The 13,627-nt window shown below is 53.7% G+C and overlaps 4 protein-coding genes across 4 annotated transcripts; 2 read left to right on the forward strand and 2 right to left on the reverse strand.

The window, feature by feature from the left end:
* Window positions 1-318: 318 nt before the first annotated feature.
* On the reverse strand, window positions 319-3,417 carry NEUTE1DRAFT_74763 (uncharacterized protein; the record flags this gene model as incomplete). The annotated part of the gene is made up of 1 exon (XM_009859095.1): window positions 319-3,417. The coding sequence occupies one exon, from the start codon at window positions 3,334-3,336 to the stop codon at window positions 403-405; it is 2,934 nt and encodes a 977-aa protein (XP_009857397.1).
* A 1,289-nt stretch (window positions 3,418-4,706) lies between these two features.
* NEUTE1DRAFT_55081 (uncharacterized protein) lies at window positions 4,707-4,966 on the reverse strand (the record flags this gene model as incomplete). The annotated part of the gene is made up of 2 exons (XM_009859096.1): window positions 4,707-4,768; window positions 4,819-4,966. The coding sequence occupies 2 exons, from the start codon at window positions 4,964-4,966 to the stop codon at window positions 4,707-4,709; spliced, it is 210 nt and encodes a 69-aa protein (XP_009857398.1).
* Window positions 4,967-5,919: 953 nt separating this feature from the next.
* Window positions 5,920-8,931, forward strand: NEUTE1DRAFT_127034 (uncharacterized protein; the record flags this gene model as incomplete). The annotated part of the gene is made up of 3 exons (XM_009859097.1): window positions 5,920-6,031; window positions 6,239-7,313; window positions 7,362-8,931. 3 exons carry the CDS (start codon window positions 5,920-5,922, stop codon window positions 8,929-8,931), a joined length of 2,757 nt encoding a protein of 918 aa, XP_009857399.1.
* A 1,901-nt stretch (window positions 8,932-10,832) lies between these two features.
* Window positions 10,833-13,274, forward strand: NEUTE1DRAFT_119334 (uncharacterized protein; the record flags this gene model as incomplete). Its single annotated transcript, XM_009859098.1, has 3 exons — window positions 10,833-11,469; window positions 11,530-12,828; window positions 12,936-13,274. 2 exons carry the CDS (start codon window positions 10,898-10,900, stop codon window positions 12,014-12,016), a joined length of 1,059 nt encoding a protein of 352 aa, XP_009857400.1.
* Window positions 13,275-13,627: the final 353 nt, after the last annotated feature.

Genomic DNA, 13,627 nt, shown 5'->3' on the forward strand with positions numbered 1-13,627 from the left:
TCTAGTTTCGCATACTACCTAGATACGATCACGCTCAAAATCACATATATACCACGAGGCCAGTGTAGGAATGACGGGGTATCAATATCGTATGTTCTGTCGTCCTTATGTGTATGCAGATAGGTTCCGTTGCCCCATCCAGAATCCCAGGTACCTCTAGGTAATATATACAAAACGAATGTCCAAAGCCAGAAACACCAAGCCAAGTCCTGTTGATCCTGTTCAGCCGGTCGATGCAAACAACTCGACTTTGCCGTGCTTATGAGGAACTGAAGCCAACCTATACAAGCCCCAGTGTAATACTAAAACATTGTGTGCAGTTAACCAGCCCATGTATGTATGTCCAGTTCCATGTCATCCCTCTATGTCATTCCTGGCTCAGCCTCGGACTCTCGTGCAACCTCACCTTAACTCGAGACCACACTTCTCAACCACGAATCGAATCGGCTTCCTCGTCCGGTGGTTTGTCACTCCTTTCGGCGGGATAATTGGCCTCATCACCGGTCCCGGTCCTAACACCTTACCTCTACTTTGTCTCAGTCCGCCGTTGTTTCCCCTCGGTCTCTGCACACCACCACCCACCCCTCCAGCTCCCATCTTACCCCCTTGTGCCTTGCTCTCCATCATCCTCAAAGCATCATCACCACCCTTTTTCTTTACAACGCGCTCATCAAATCCCCACCTCCCCACTCCTCCTCCAACCAACCACCCCCCGAGGTTCCTACACTGGCTAACATCCACCCACTCCAGTCTTCCACACCCCTCCAGGACGTTCTCCACGCCCACCCCCGTCACTCGCACGCACCCGCGCACGCTCAGCCCACGAAGCTCGTTGAGATGCAGCGCTACGCAGCCCAGACTCGCGTCGGACACAGCGCTGCCGCAGAACGCCATCCGTAGTTCCCTCAGACCCGGCAGACCGAGCGCAATAACCTCGGTGGCGGTATCGGACAAGGCGCAGCAAAAGGAAAGATCGAGATGGGTTAGGGACTTGCACGAGTTCACTAGGGCAATGATGGAGGTGTCGGTGAGGTAGGTGCAATCTGCTAGGCAGAGGGTCGTGAGGTTGGGAAAGCGATGCGGAGACCAGGTTTGGAAGCCTTGGTCGGTAATGCTTGTGCAGCGTGTTAGGGAGAGAGATTGGAGACGGGAGGAGGCATGTAGCGCGAGGTGGTGCATGGAGCGGTCGGTGATGTGTTTGCAGTAGGAGAGATTAAGGCGGGCCAGGTTGGGGCAGCCTATGACGGTGCCGGGCGGTGGCTGGGCGGGAGCGGTGGCTGAGCCGTTGGCGGTAGGCTTTGAACGACGGCTACGAGAGTTGGAAGAGGCGATGACCACCTTGCCATTCTCAGAGGACCGGGATGGGGGAGGCTCGGGGACCACCCAGCCAACTACCCTGGCGAGCAAGTTGTCGCCTACTTTGCGGCAGTTGGACCAGTCGAGTTCCTCGAGACTTTTGGCGTTTTCGGACATTTCGAGAATTTGCGACGCGGAAACGTCCCAGACACTGCGCATCTTCCAGACCTTGATGTTCTTGCCGCATTGTTTCCACAGGGCTTGGAACCCTTCGTCAGTGATGTGGAAGCAGTTGCTGATATCAACCTCGACAGGCCGCAGACCAATGAAGGGGGCAAGGATGTGAATAAGGGACCAGTCGGTCACCTTGCGGTTGATCAGACTGAGGTCAACATGGGTGCAGAGGTTCGGGCTGGTGGTGAGCAGGCGACGCCAGTCTCGGCAAACAATTCGTAGTCTGATCAACTCGAGGAGATCCATGTGTTGGAAGATGCACACCAGGATGTCATCCGGCAGGGAAAGCTTCTTGGCTTCGTCTTCGATCGTGGATGGTCTCCAAGGTAAAGTTCGCGCGCGCTTGCTCGGGATCGGGGAGCCGTCTGCCACCGAATGTCGCAGCGGGCTGCTCTCGGGAGTGATAGCCTTCATGCCGTTAACGATGGCAGAAGCATCGGTTTGAGGAGTTGGCGGGACGATCGAGTTCCTACGGCGATTGCGAATGTTCTCCATGTCCACGCTAAGGAACGGATCGGGATCTGTGGGCTGTTGTGTCTTGTCTTTAGCCGGCGAGGTTGGCTTCGAAGGTGTGGTGAAGGTAACTTCGGGCTGGGCATCCACCATCTCCACATCTTCATCCGTTCCCTTGATGCGCCTCCGAGCCGTCTCTTCCACCTGGGACCGAATCTCGGGTGGACAACGCTTCCAGAGCTCTTCAAGCGCATCCCCTCCAATCATCAAACATTCGACTGCAGTAATGGACCGGACCGTGGCAGTTCTCCCTTCGGACAAGCCTAGGCTAGCCACCTCACCGAAGTATTGTCCTTGTTTTAGACGGGGTCGTGAGAACGTCTTTTCCGATTCGTGTACGACCTCGGCTTCACCCCGAACTATGAAGAAAATGTCGTTACCAGGACTGCCTTGACGGACAATGTCGGTAAAAGGCGAGTACGACTTTGGCTGTGCGCTTAGGCCCAGGAAGTGCAGAATATCGGGAGGCAGCGTCGAGAACAGCGGAAGCTCTTTAAGCGTCTTTCGCACATTGACGTAACCGCTTCCCAGGGCGCTACCACTAATGGTCGGGTCGTCAATCACACCAGGACTGGGCGACTTGCGCTTCTTGCTTCTGACCACGGCGCCCTCCTTGATGCTGCCCGACTCTCCGGTACTAACTTCGCCAGGCACTGCTTCTCGGGCTAGGTTATTGCTCAAAGAATTGGCCATTTGCCTGCCTTCCTGCCGCTTCTTTTTCAAGATGGTCAACCTTTCCTGTGCTTCCTGGCGAATAGCCTTTTCCATGTCAGGATACTTGGGCAGTTCGGCGTGTAGGTCCTCCTTCTTAAGAACGACCAGCAGGCATTTCGTCCTCGCAATGATAGTCGCAGTTCGTGGAACGTCCATGAGCACACCAATCTCGCCAAAGAAGGCGCCGGGTTTGAGTTCGGCATAGACAGCTTCGCCGTCGCGGGACGTGACGGCGACCACGCCACGGACCAGCCAGTACATGGCTTTTGCTTCGTCGCCTTCTGTGAGGATGTGGTCTTGGGCGGCATGGACCTGGGGTTTGAGATGGGTGCCAATCGCAACGAGGAAGCCTTCTGGGGCGGACACGAAGAGGGGAAACGATCGGATTCGGTCCACCAGGTCGAGAGGCATGTCCGGGATGGTCGAGGCCGTCAGAGGAGAGGGGCGAATCGGGCGAGTGGGATTGGTCTCGACATTGAAGGACCTGATGAGGGCACCCGAGTCTTGCGGTGGTTGGGGTCCGCCATGGTGCGCCAGAACGCGGTAGGGCGATGGAGGCGGTGTTCGACTCCGGCGCATGTTGGGCGGACGCTTTGGAGGTTATATCGTCGGCTTGGTTACGGACGCAACAGACGATCGATCATGCCAGTCGCGAGAGTGCTATCGGGCACAGGCAGGTGCGGGTTAACGTGATTTGTATGTTGTGTGCTAAGGGAATGCTTCGAGATCGCTTGCCCAAAGTCCGTTTGCGGGCGGCTTCGTGGGGTGGATCAGGGCAGTTGGGACAGCTCAACTGTGGCGGAGCATTGCGTCAGGTCGATGGAAGCTGTCGGCTGTAGGGGTCTGCAAAGGAGGTTTGGTCAATGGCAATCATCTCTGGGTGCAATCGCTGCGCACATTACTCACAGAAATAGGTATTGCTAGAGGTTGATGTAGCTGTCGAGGAGTGTGTGACGACGTGTAGGTAGCGGTCCGTGTGCGACGACGAAGAGCGGGAGCCCGGTCACAAGTGGAAAGCATCAGTGGTGGGGAACCTGGTTGGCGATGTGGCCGCGGCCGGGGGTCGGGACTTGGGCCCCTTGTAGTAGCGATGGCGGACAATTGTGGGGTACCTCTACATACCTACTTACTTATTTCGATCGCAATGGCCGGCGCTTTGACGTAACCCAAGTGTCAGTGGAGGTCGGGTGGGAGCTATGGCGCCCGTTTACCATCGATACACCTCACTCACCACCGTGTGCCGAGGTGGTTGTAGCTGGAGTAGGTAGGGGTAGCTAATGGTTCTTGAAGTGAATATGTTAAGAGGTAGATAACGGCGAAGAAGGCAAAGAAAAAACATCAGAGGGAACTGAAAGGACGGGATTACTCTTTCGTCCCGTCTTGGTTGTTGCGCCTGTCGCCCGCGGCAGGTCCAGATGGAAGCCCGAGATGCCCTGGCAACTGAACTGTCCAGTCCCGTCCCCCGGGCCGCAACCGCTCGGCAGCGCGGGGTCGGGCCGTTTTGGTTTACTTCTCAATACCTCTACAGTGCGTGGTGCTCAGTAACCGCCGGCATCTAGTACAGTAACCAGTCCAGTCCAGTTCATTTCAGCGACTCCGACGGACGTTTATTCCGACGTTCACAACAGCAACAATTGCAGAAATCGCAGGGACGTTTCAGAGTGGTGATACCAAGCTGCATGAGACTGAAGCTGGTTTCCAGAAGGAGACGAGGTAAGACGCTGACCGCGCTGATGTAGTGTAGCTGTTGGTCCCCTTTGTTGTCCTCGTTTCAAGCTAACATGATGAGGGACAGCTACGTATCTCGAACAACTCCAGGCTCTGCAATGATTCGCTGACAACCACTGGAACCATCAGAACACCAGGCCTTCTCGAAGGGTGGCGCGCTGTGCTTTGTGTTGTTTTCACACCCCACATCGAAGGCTACCTACCACTGTCATCGACGACGATTAAGAACACCAGCAGCACCGTCTTCTTTCCGACTTCCCGCCGATAGGTATCGATCCCGTTCCTCACCGCTGTGCTATAACCACAAGTACAGGAAGCAGATTGCTAGCCGACCAGCGTACCTCCGCCGGAGCATCACGATATCCACCTCAATGACTTCATGCCGTGGAGTACCGCACGACAGGCGACAGCAGCACCCTTGTGGTTCGCTCGCTGGCCTGCCGTTCGACCTCGAGACATCCCAATAAGAACCTCTAGTCATCCAACCCTTTCAACGACCAAGTCTTATCGCGCCGGATAACCCGATATGGCGAGAGACGAGAAAGAAATGGCGCTGCCCTGTTCAGGCTACACACCCCTGAAGACCCTGAAGAAGAGCACCCTATAACCTCGGACTGGTTGCCGCTACAGCCCTGCAGAATCACTATTCTAGAACAATTCTAGCTTCTGAACCGTGTACGAGTCGCCCACAGTCATTTTCTGGGCAAACAACTTGACAGCAACAACAACAACAACAACAACAACAACAACAAAAACGGACACCAGCTTGGATATCCAAGCCAACCATGGCTGTCGTGCGGATGGTTTTCGTCGTTCCGCGAAGAGCATCATATGGCAATCTCCAAAAACAAACAACCATATGTGCCAGTACGGGGTCAAACTGGGCGTTTCTAGCCCTGACGAGCACCGGATTAGATGCCCGTCGGGCGATATTTCCGTAATAGGAGGCCCCCGCATTTCTGATCCCGTGTTTCCACGTTCATCGCAACCCCGATCTTCGGAATTTCGGTTGCAGCATCCCCAAACCTTACAAGGCTGAATTCCTGAAACATACTTCTTCTTGGCAGGGCCAATGCATTTGTTGTTTTCTTGTTGCGGAAATTACACCGTTGTGTTGGGGGGCGGCGGTGTTATCTCACTCGGTCAAACTACTGATGATTATTGGTCTGGAGCACCCATATCGTCTCTTAGGACGCTACTTTTGGCTTGGCCTGACAAGTGTATAGGCTGCCGGTGGCCAGCTGTGCGCAAAGCTTCCGTCCTTTACCCTTATCTGTCGGCTCATCATCCCCGAAAGAGCATAACATACATCATCATAGGCAGAAACTGAACGACTGTGCACAAGTTTCCTCGTGTATAAGATGCCTTCCCATCGCAAGACTTATGTCTTGCTCGGCGTTCTCTTAACGGTCAGTCGAGTGAAGCTCTCTTACCATGAAGATTACAACTCTGTTGTGGTTGCTTCTGAATCAACTATTGACGTTGTGCCTAGCCAGAGCCCAAAAATGCAATCCCGATGGTTTTGTGAAGAGCAAATTTGAGCAGAGTGAGCTTCTTTGGCCTAAAGAACAGATGATATATTGTTGCTGACTCCAAGGCGTAGGCGCAGTCTTGAAGAACAGGTTATACTTTTACGGCGGACTGGCTTTGTATAACTGCACCGGTGGCGTGCCGACATGGCTTCCATGTGATTGCTTTCCCCTGTACCCCATATCCGATGACAATGAGCTCAACTAACGTGGTTGTTCAACAGACCAAGGCCTACGATATGTGAATCTGTCTGACGAGAACAGGATCCTCCACATCCAAAGTGTACCCGACGATGTTCCCCAAGTTGCTATGGGCGCTTTATGGAGCGACAACACAGATCGACTCTTCCTCTTCGGCGGTCAGTACTCCAACTCCTCCGCCAGTGCTCCATCTGCGGTAGAAACGGTATGGTCATACACCGAGAGCACTGGATCCTGGGAGAAAATCTCCGTCCAAAATCCTCCAGCCTTCCGCCTGGCCCGCGGCGCAAGCGTGAGCGTTCCAGAAACAAGAAAAGCATACTGGATGGGCGGTTGGGCAGACAACTCTACCACTTTTGGAATGCATGACAGAATCTACCAACGACAACTCATCGAATTCGACATGAAAACCCACAACTTCTCCTATTACGATGTTCCGGGCGGGTTCGGCGTCCAAAGAACCGGTGGCGGACTGGTCTATCTCCCATACGGGAAAAAGGGAGTGTTGATCGCCATGGGCGGATCTATGTGTACAAGCGAGGACTGTCACCCGGTTCCCAGTTATCACCCACTCACCCAGGTGTCGGTCTACGATCTGGCGTCTGAGAGGATCTACTCGCAGGAAACCACTACGGGAAACGGAGATCCAACGACAAAAGGGTGGGTGTGGCCTGAAGCACGTGCAGACTTTTGCATGGTAACTGTCCCGTCGTATGATGAGACAGTCCATGCTGTCTACGCGTGGGGAGGCATGGTTGGCCCTGATGGAAATGGCAGTGACAACGTCTGGGTTTTGTTGATACCACAATTCGTCTGGGTGGAGGTCTACAACGGTCCGTACGGACGGTTCGGAGCAACCTGCCAGGTCACACACGAACGGTTTATGATGTTCAGCGGCGGCGAACGGCAATTCGGGTCCAATATGGGTGTATTGGACCTCACTACAGTATCCAACGGATGGTGGGATGGGTGGGTGGAGGCATGGCAGGACTTGACTGACGGCCAGAGATATCCTGCAGTGGAGCCCTGGTTCAGGTACAACCCGCGCTTTGCCGCCTATCATCTGGGGTCAAGTCTGAGAAGGGTTGCCGGTAATCCGTGTGTATTATCGTTCCCTTTCCTCAAGCCTTGAGCTAACTGTCACAGAGCACGGCAGTTTGGAGACGAGTCACCAGCCGATATTCAGCGTCCATTCTCCGGATGGAGTCATTCTGAGTTGAAGCTCATCTTCAGCCCTTCGAACCATACGCGGCCCAATCCATTTCGGACCAAAAACTATCTCGCAGCAGCAAAGATCACATCGGCCCTACTTATTGTGATTCCCTTCTTTATATACATGGCGCTGTACCTCTACTCCCTCCTCCAGTTCAAAAGACAAGGTTACATGCAGGTTGTCTCCGGGACCACATCGATGACCTGGCGTCCTTTCTTCACTCGTAACCCGTACCTCCTTTTTCTCGCTCTTTCATCCCTCTCTCTTCTCGTCGTCGTCGAACTCCTCTACCAACACTCCATCAATCCCGCCTTCGAACCCGGCCACCGCATCATGCACACAAATGGATCCGAACCTTCACCTCCAGGCTATTACCCCACCATCGCCTCCCGTCCTCGTCTCGGACTCTACACCTACTGGGACTCGGAAAGCACGGATTTCAAAAACATGCGCGGCACCTCCAGCCGCTTGAAACTGGAGGGATACGTCGTCTGGAACTACCTCCCAACCATCGTCGTTGTGCTTTATGGCCTGCTCTGGCAGCAGTGCGATGCGGAGGTTGAGCGTATTGAACCTTACTATCACTTGTTCAATAACAACATGAAGCAGACAGCTGACAGGACGTTGAATGTGGATTACCACACTTTCTGGGTTCCGTTAAGGTTGTGGCAGGCCGTGAAGTACAGGCAGTGGACTTGTTTTTTGTCTAGCACGGCGTATATCATTGCGTTTGCCGTGATTCCTAACCTTCAGAACTCCCTATTTTCCCTGGAAAAGAGACATGGTGGAACATATGGGGACTTGGTGGATTTTGCAAACGATGCGGATGGTGTGGGATATGGTGTGAGGGTGGCAGTGATGGATGGATCGTTTGCGAGGGCTCTCGAAGTTATGTTTAGGGTGAATATGTTGTGTGCCGTTGCTCTGATGGCCATTTTTTGGCAAAGGGGAACAAGCACAGAGGGGTCCGGGTTGTATGGCGACCCGAGGGGGATGAAGTGGTTGAAGGAGTTGACCGAGGAAGGCGAGTTGATGGGCGCTACGTCTTTTCCAGACGATGCGCAGCCAATGTGCCAGTTGCTCTCCCCAAGGGCACTTCAAGGCTTTGTCGATGATCCTGACGGACTGGATGAGTGGGCACGAAATCACTTGTGCTGGACGGAATTTCAAGGGGGTGGACTGCGTTTGAAGTTTGAGTGCGCGCACGAGCCCGCTCAGACTCGGTCCAAGCCATTCAAGCCTCTGTTGAAATCGATACAGGATTTCCTGAACCAAAAGTGGGACATACACGTTCAGCGAAAACCATTCATGTTGAACCTAATTCCGCTCACATGTCTCATTTCGGCAGTCCTCCTGGTCTTCGCTGTAACGCTTTGGATATTGTGCAGACATCTCATGGCGATCAAGAGCCAGGATGATACTATTCCTTTACCACCGGAACTATATCTAGTCATCGGTGTGCTAGTTAAGGCAAGTCTGACTTCATTTCTTCCCAGCTTCTAGTTGCTAACCAGAACCCAAGTCTGTCTACGAATGCGTTGACCGCGATTTCCGTGCTGTGTGCCCTTTTCTTCCCCGAAAGCCTATATGCTCATCGGCTGCTCCAGCCGCAGGGGCTTCAAGTGCAGGGGCAAGCTCAGCAAACGGTACACCCAGGTCTACAGACCGAAACAGGGAGGAATATAATACAACACCTCCCCTCATCATCATCATCACCGCATTCAAGTCCGGCCGCTACACGTTGGTATGGCTATCGATTGGAACCGCTTCTATGGAAATATGGGCTCTCTTTCTTGGGACGCTGCAAGTGAGCGCTAGTAGCTATGGAAGCACGACGTGGCCGGGGGACCTTGCGGGGTTATTAATAGTAATGGTAATGGAGGTGATCACAATTGCTGGATTGGTTGGGGTTTTGTTGAAGGGGATCAGTGTGGAAGGGGAGGGGGGACAAAGACCAGATCTGAAGCCGGGGACGATTTTGCAGAGGATGGTTTTGATGACATGGCTTGATGCGGAACCTAGAGGTATGAATGGAAATGCAGGAGGGACTGGGCAGGCAGGCGTTCCATAGTACATTGGTCATTGACGACGTTGGAAGGTGCATATTGGTGACCTGGGCTGGAATTGGGTATTTAAGGTGGTTTCTTCTTGGGGTTTTTAATTCATAGACTTCTTCTAATCGACCAACTCCTCGCTCCATTCATGTTGGACGCTTCGGACCCATGAGCACCACAGATTGGTTGCAGCGTCTTAACGCATCAGGGCAAGGGAGACTCTGATGGACCCCGGCTGCAAGATTGATGCCCATGAACCCAGATTCATGTAGGTGATCCTAATAAAATCGGTGCTCCCAGCCTCGTGTTGAGAATGAAACATACAACGAGACCAAAACTCTGGTTGACGAGTCAGTTGTAAATGCCATCAGATTTTGTAGCAGTGAGTGCCCTGGCTTACAAGCAAGTGGCGATAAGCCTGGGAATGAGACCAGGTCTCGCCCGTTGAATTGCTTCTATCCACTTCCAAGCCGTGTGGGCGAAGATGACCCTGGAAATAATCGGATCGGTGACGCCCTTTTGTCCTACCACGATTGGTGGGGGAGAGAACGATCTCAAAGATTTCCTGTCCAACTGGAAAGACATGAAGGAATAGTACACTCTCGCCATCAGGAGAATGTGGGGAGTGACGATGAGGAGGAGCAAAGGGTCAGGTAGGTAATCCATATCGTGGCTTCTTCGGTGCTGCTATGCCTGACTGGGAAGCAGAAGGATTGAAGCTGACACTATCATTGTAAGGGAGCGACAGAATGGGGGATAACAACTAGATATTTCTGGATGAACCTATTGCCAGCCAGCAGCAAGCAATCAAGTGCATCAAGTTCATCTTGCGTCAAGCGTCTCTTGCGCCTTGCTCTGGCTGCGTCGGCACGCATCCTTTGCTTCGGTTCTCTTTGGCCTTGGGAAGCACAGGGCAAAACATGAGAGTGCTTGGTATCCGTTTGTCATCAACACAGAACAATTTTACGGTACCACATCGAGAAATGTCGTGAGGAAGAGCCGACCTAGGACGCATCATATTCCAACCATGTCAAGGACGACGTTGTCACTTGTCACTCGCTTGTCAAAGGCAGGTACCGTATGTGCAGAGTAAAGAAGGGCCATTCCTTCTACCAGGGTTAGGGTCTCCAAAAGCCGAACAGCCGGCGCCTAAATCCGACAAGGAGCGAACGCGCGGGGCTGCTCGAAGCTTCTCCTCCAGCACTGACCACTGTGCTGTGACGCACATTACCTAAACACAGGCACTGCCTCCAACGGAACGTCATCCATCGTTTGCCTTTCCTCGGCGCCGATATAGATCTGCATCGGTTCCGCTTCTAACCACCGAAACACCTACTCCCACAAGCGACATCTACACATTGCACAACTCGATATCGACAGCCACGTTTCTTTAGCATCGAGTCGCACCCACGATCATGTCGTTTACGCTCACCATCCGCGCTGGGCCTGCGCGCCTGGCTTCGCGGATCCCCGAGTTCGCAAAGGCCTCGAGCGGTCCTGCCGCCGCCATCCGGGCCTTCCACAAGTCTGCGCCCAAGACCACCAACTTCTTCACCTCGAGGACGACGACTCCCTTGCTCATCGCCCAGAAGCCCGCCACCAACAGCCTCCTCGCTCGTCTCCAGGGCGCCCGCCGCGGTTACCAGTACCAGTCTCATACTCAGCCCCAGCCGGACAGTGGCCTGTTGATGCGCAAGCTCCTGTACGGCGGCGCCATGGTCGGCGGCACCTGGGTTACTCTGCAGTTCATGTTCAACCGGGAGACTCGCGCGGACGGCGGCATGCCCCCTTACGAGCGCTCCTACCTCAACAAGACCTTTATGCACACTGGACTCGGCATCGGCATCATCGGTCTGACGGCCTACCAGATGCTCCAGACCGGCTTCACTTATCGTCTGATGGTTACCAACCCTTGGGTTGTCGCTATCGGTGGTCTCGCTCTCTCTTTCGGTTCCATGCTTGCCACTCGCGCTATTGATCCTGACAAGTACGTCTTTCGCGTTTCTGTGTGTCTGTGTTGTCGCATTCGCTGACCCGTTCTTCACAGCTACATCCCCAAGTATGCCTGCTGGGCCGTCTTCAACGCTACCCAGGCCGCCTTTGTCGCTCCCCTCCTCGCCATGGCCCCTCCCGCTCTCCTCGCTCGCGCCGGTCTCTACACCATCGCCATGATGGGCGCCATCTCGTTTGTCGGTGCCACCGCTAAGCAGGAGAAGTACCTCTACATTGGCGGTCCTCTTCTCGCCGGTGCTGCCATTGTCGCCGTTTCTGGTTTCGCTCCTCTGGTTCTCCCCGCCACTGCCGTCCGCACCCTTGCCTTCACCGAGAACCTCTGGCTCTATGGTGGTCTTGCTGTCTTCGGTGGCTTTACCCTCTATGATGTCCAGAGGGTTCTCTACCATGCTCGTCTCGCCCAGGCTGGCGTCATCAAGGAGGATCCCGTCAACGAGTCCATCTCGCTTGAGCTTGACTTCCTCAACATCTTTGTTCGCATGGTGCAGATTCTCATGATGCAGCAGAACCGCAGGAAGTAAGAGGTGTTCGAAGGATGAGTTGAACCAAGAAAGCGTTGAACAAGATACCAGATCGTTTGCTTTTGAAGTTTATGGTCAGCACTCTGCTCAGTGTCGGTTGTTGACGGAGTCACGCAAGAAGGAGCTGTTGGTCTGATTCGGTTCAGGCAGTTGTTTGTATTCTACTTGTAAATTTATGTAGATATCCCAAGATAACTCCCCAACAAAAAAAAACGGCAAAACCCAACATCTCTCTGCCGTCCCAAACGCCGTCTGATGCAATGTTGTCGCTAGTATGTTAAATCCGCCCATGCCGTGTATGTTGTCCGGGATCCCGCTGTGTTGAATTACCATCCCATCATGTCTCGTCCGGATCCTGCCCGAATGTCATCCCCAGATTATGCTGGGCGCACTCTTGCTAGTACGCCCAGGACTCGGTTTGGTGCGCGCTCGGGGCGGCACAGTTGCTCAAAACCCAAGAGCCTACGTGAGCTCAGGGAACTTGCGCAAGAAGTGACTGGGGCACTCGTACCCATCGGGGTTGTTCACCAAGTACAGCTGGTGATACTGCTCGGCATCCCACCACTCCTTGGCTGGGAGGATCTCAGTGACGATCTTGCCACCCCACCACTGTTCGTTGGCTTTCTTGGTGATCTCCTCGGCAACCTTCTTTTGTTCATCATTGTGATAGAAGATACCGCTGCGATACTGCGCGCCGCGATCGGGCCCCTGCTGGTTGTGCGTCGTGGGGTCGTGCATCTTGTAGAAGAACTCGAGGATTTGGGTGTAGGAGAGACGGGTGGGATCGTAGATCAGGAGGGTAGCTTCGGCGTCTTTGGGCTTGTCAGCGACACAATCGAGTGAAGAAGCTTAAAGCGAGGGAGACCGGCATCCCCGAAAGGAGCTGCAGAAGGCGTCGCCAGAGAGGTAAAAGACTTACGGCCAGTGTTGCCAGAGCAAACTTGCTTGTAGGAGGGGTTGGAGGCGTCTCCGCCAATGTAGCCGACACGCGCATCGTAAAGACCCTTGTCGGCAAAGTGCTTGCGGTAGAGGTGCTCAACGCCCCAGAAGCAGCCGGCGGCGACGGTGGCCTTCTCGGCACCCTCGGGGACGGTGACGGGGCTGGAAGGGAAGGCGGCAGTGGACATTTTGGAGGTCTGGGTGTTGAGGGAACGGAAGATGCGACCGAGGAGCGAAGACATGCGTTACGTTGTTCGGACTGGGACTTGGCGAAGCTAATGGATGGAGGTCGGGGGCTTTATAAAGCTTCGTAGGGCTGAGTAATATGAAAGTGGACCAAGGTGGATGACGAAAGGTGAAATGGAGATGGCGTTGCTTGCAAATTTTGAATGCGCTCTTTTTAGGCATGTTACCTAAGGTACGTCGGTTTATATAGAATACGGGTACGAGCAGGGGTATTAATTCAGTAGAGGGTGCCGACTGTATATTGTGTAAAGCTCTGTGTTGGGTAAATCCCTCACATAGAAAATCTAATATCGAAGTAATACTAGCGTAGCCCGCTTACGCAAGGTCTGGCTAACTACTCTAATTACCTCTTTTATTTAATATATCCCCCTAGTTAAATTGGAATCTAAGGAGGCTATTGTCTTTAAAGCTATTTATAAATTCTAT

This window comes from Neurospora tetrasperma, assembly GCF_000213175.1.
Source record: "Neurospora tetrasperma FGSC 2508 unplaced genomic scaffold NEUTE1scaffold_81, whole genome shotgun sequence".
Taxonomy (NCBI): domain Eukaryota; kingdom Fungi; phylum Ascomycota; class Sordariomycetes; order Sordariales; family Sordariaceae; genus Neurospora; species Neurospora tetrasperma.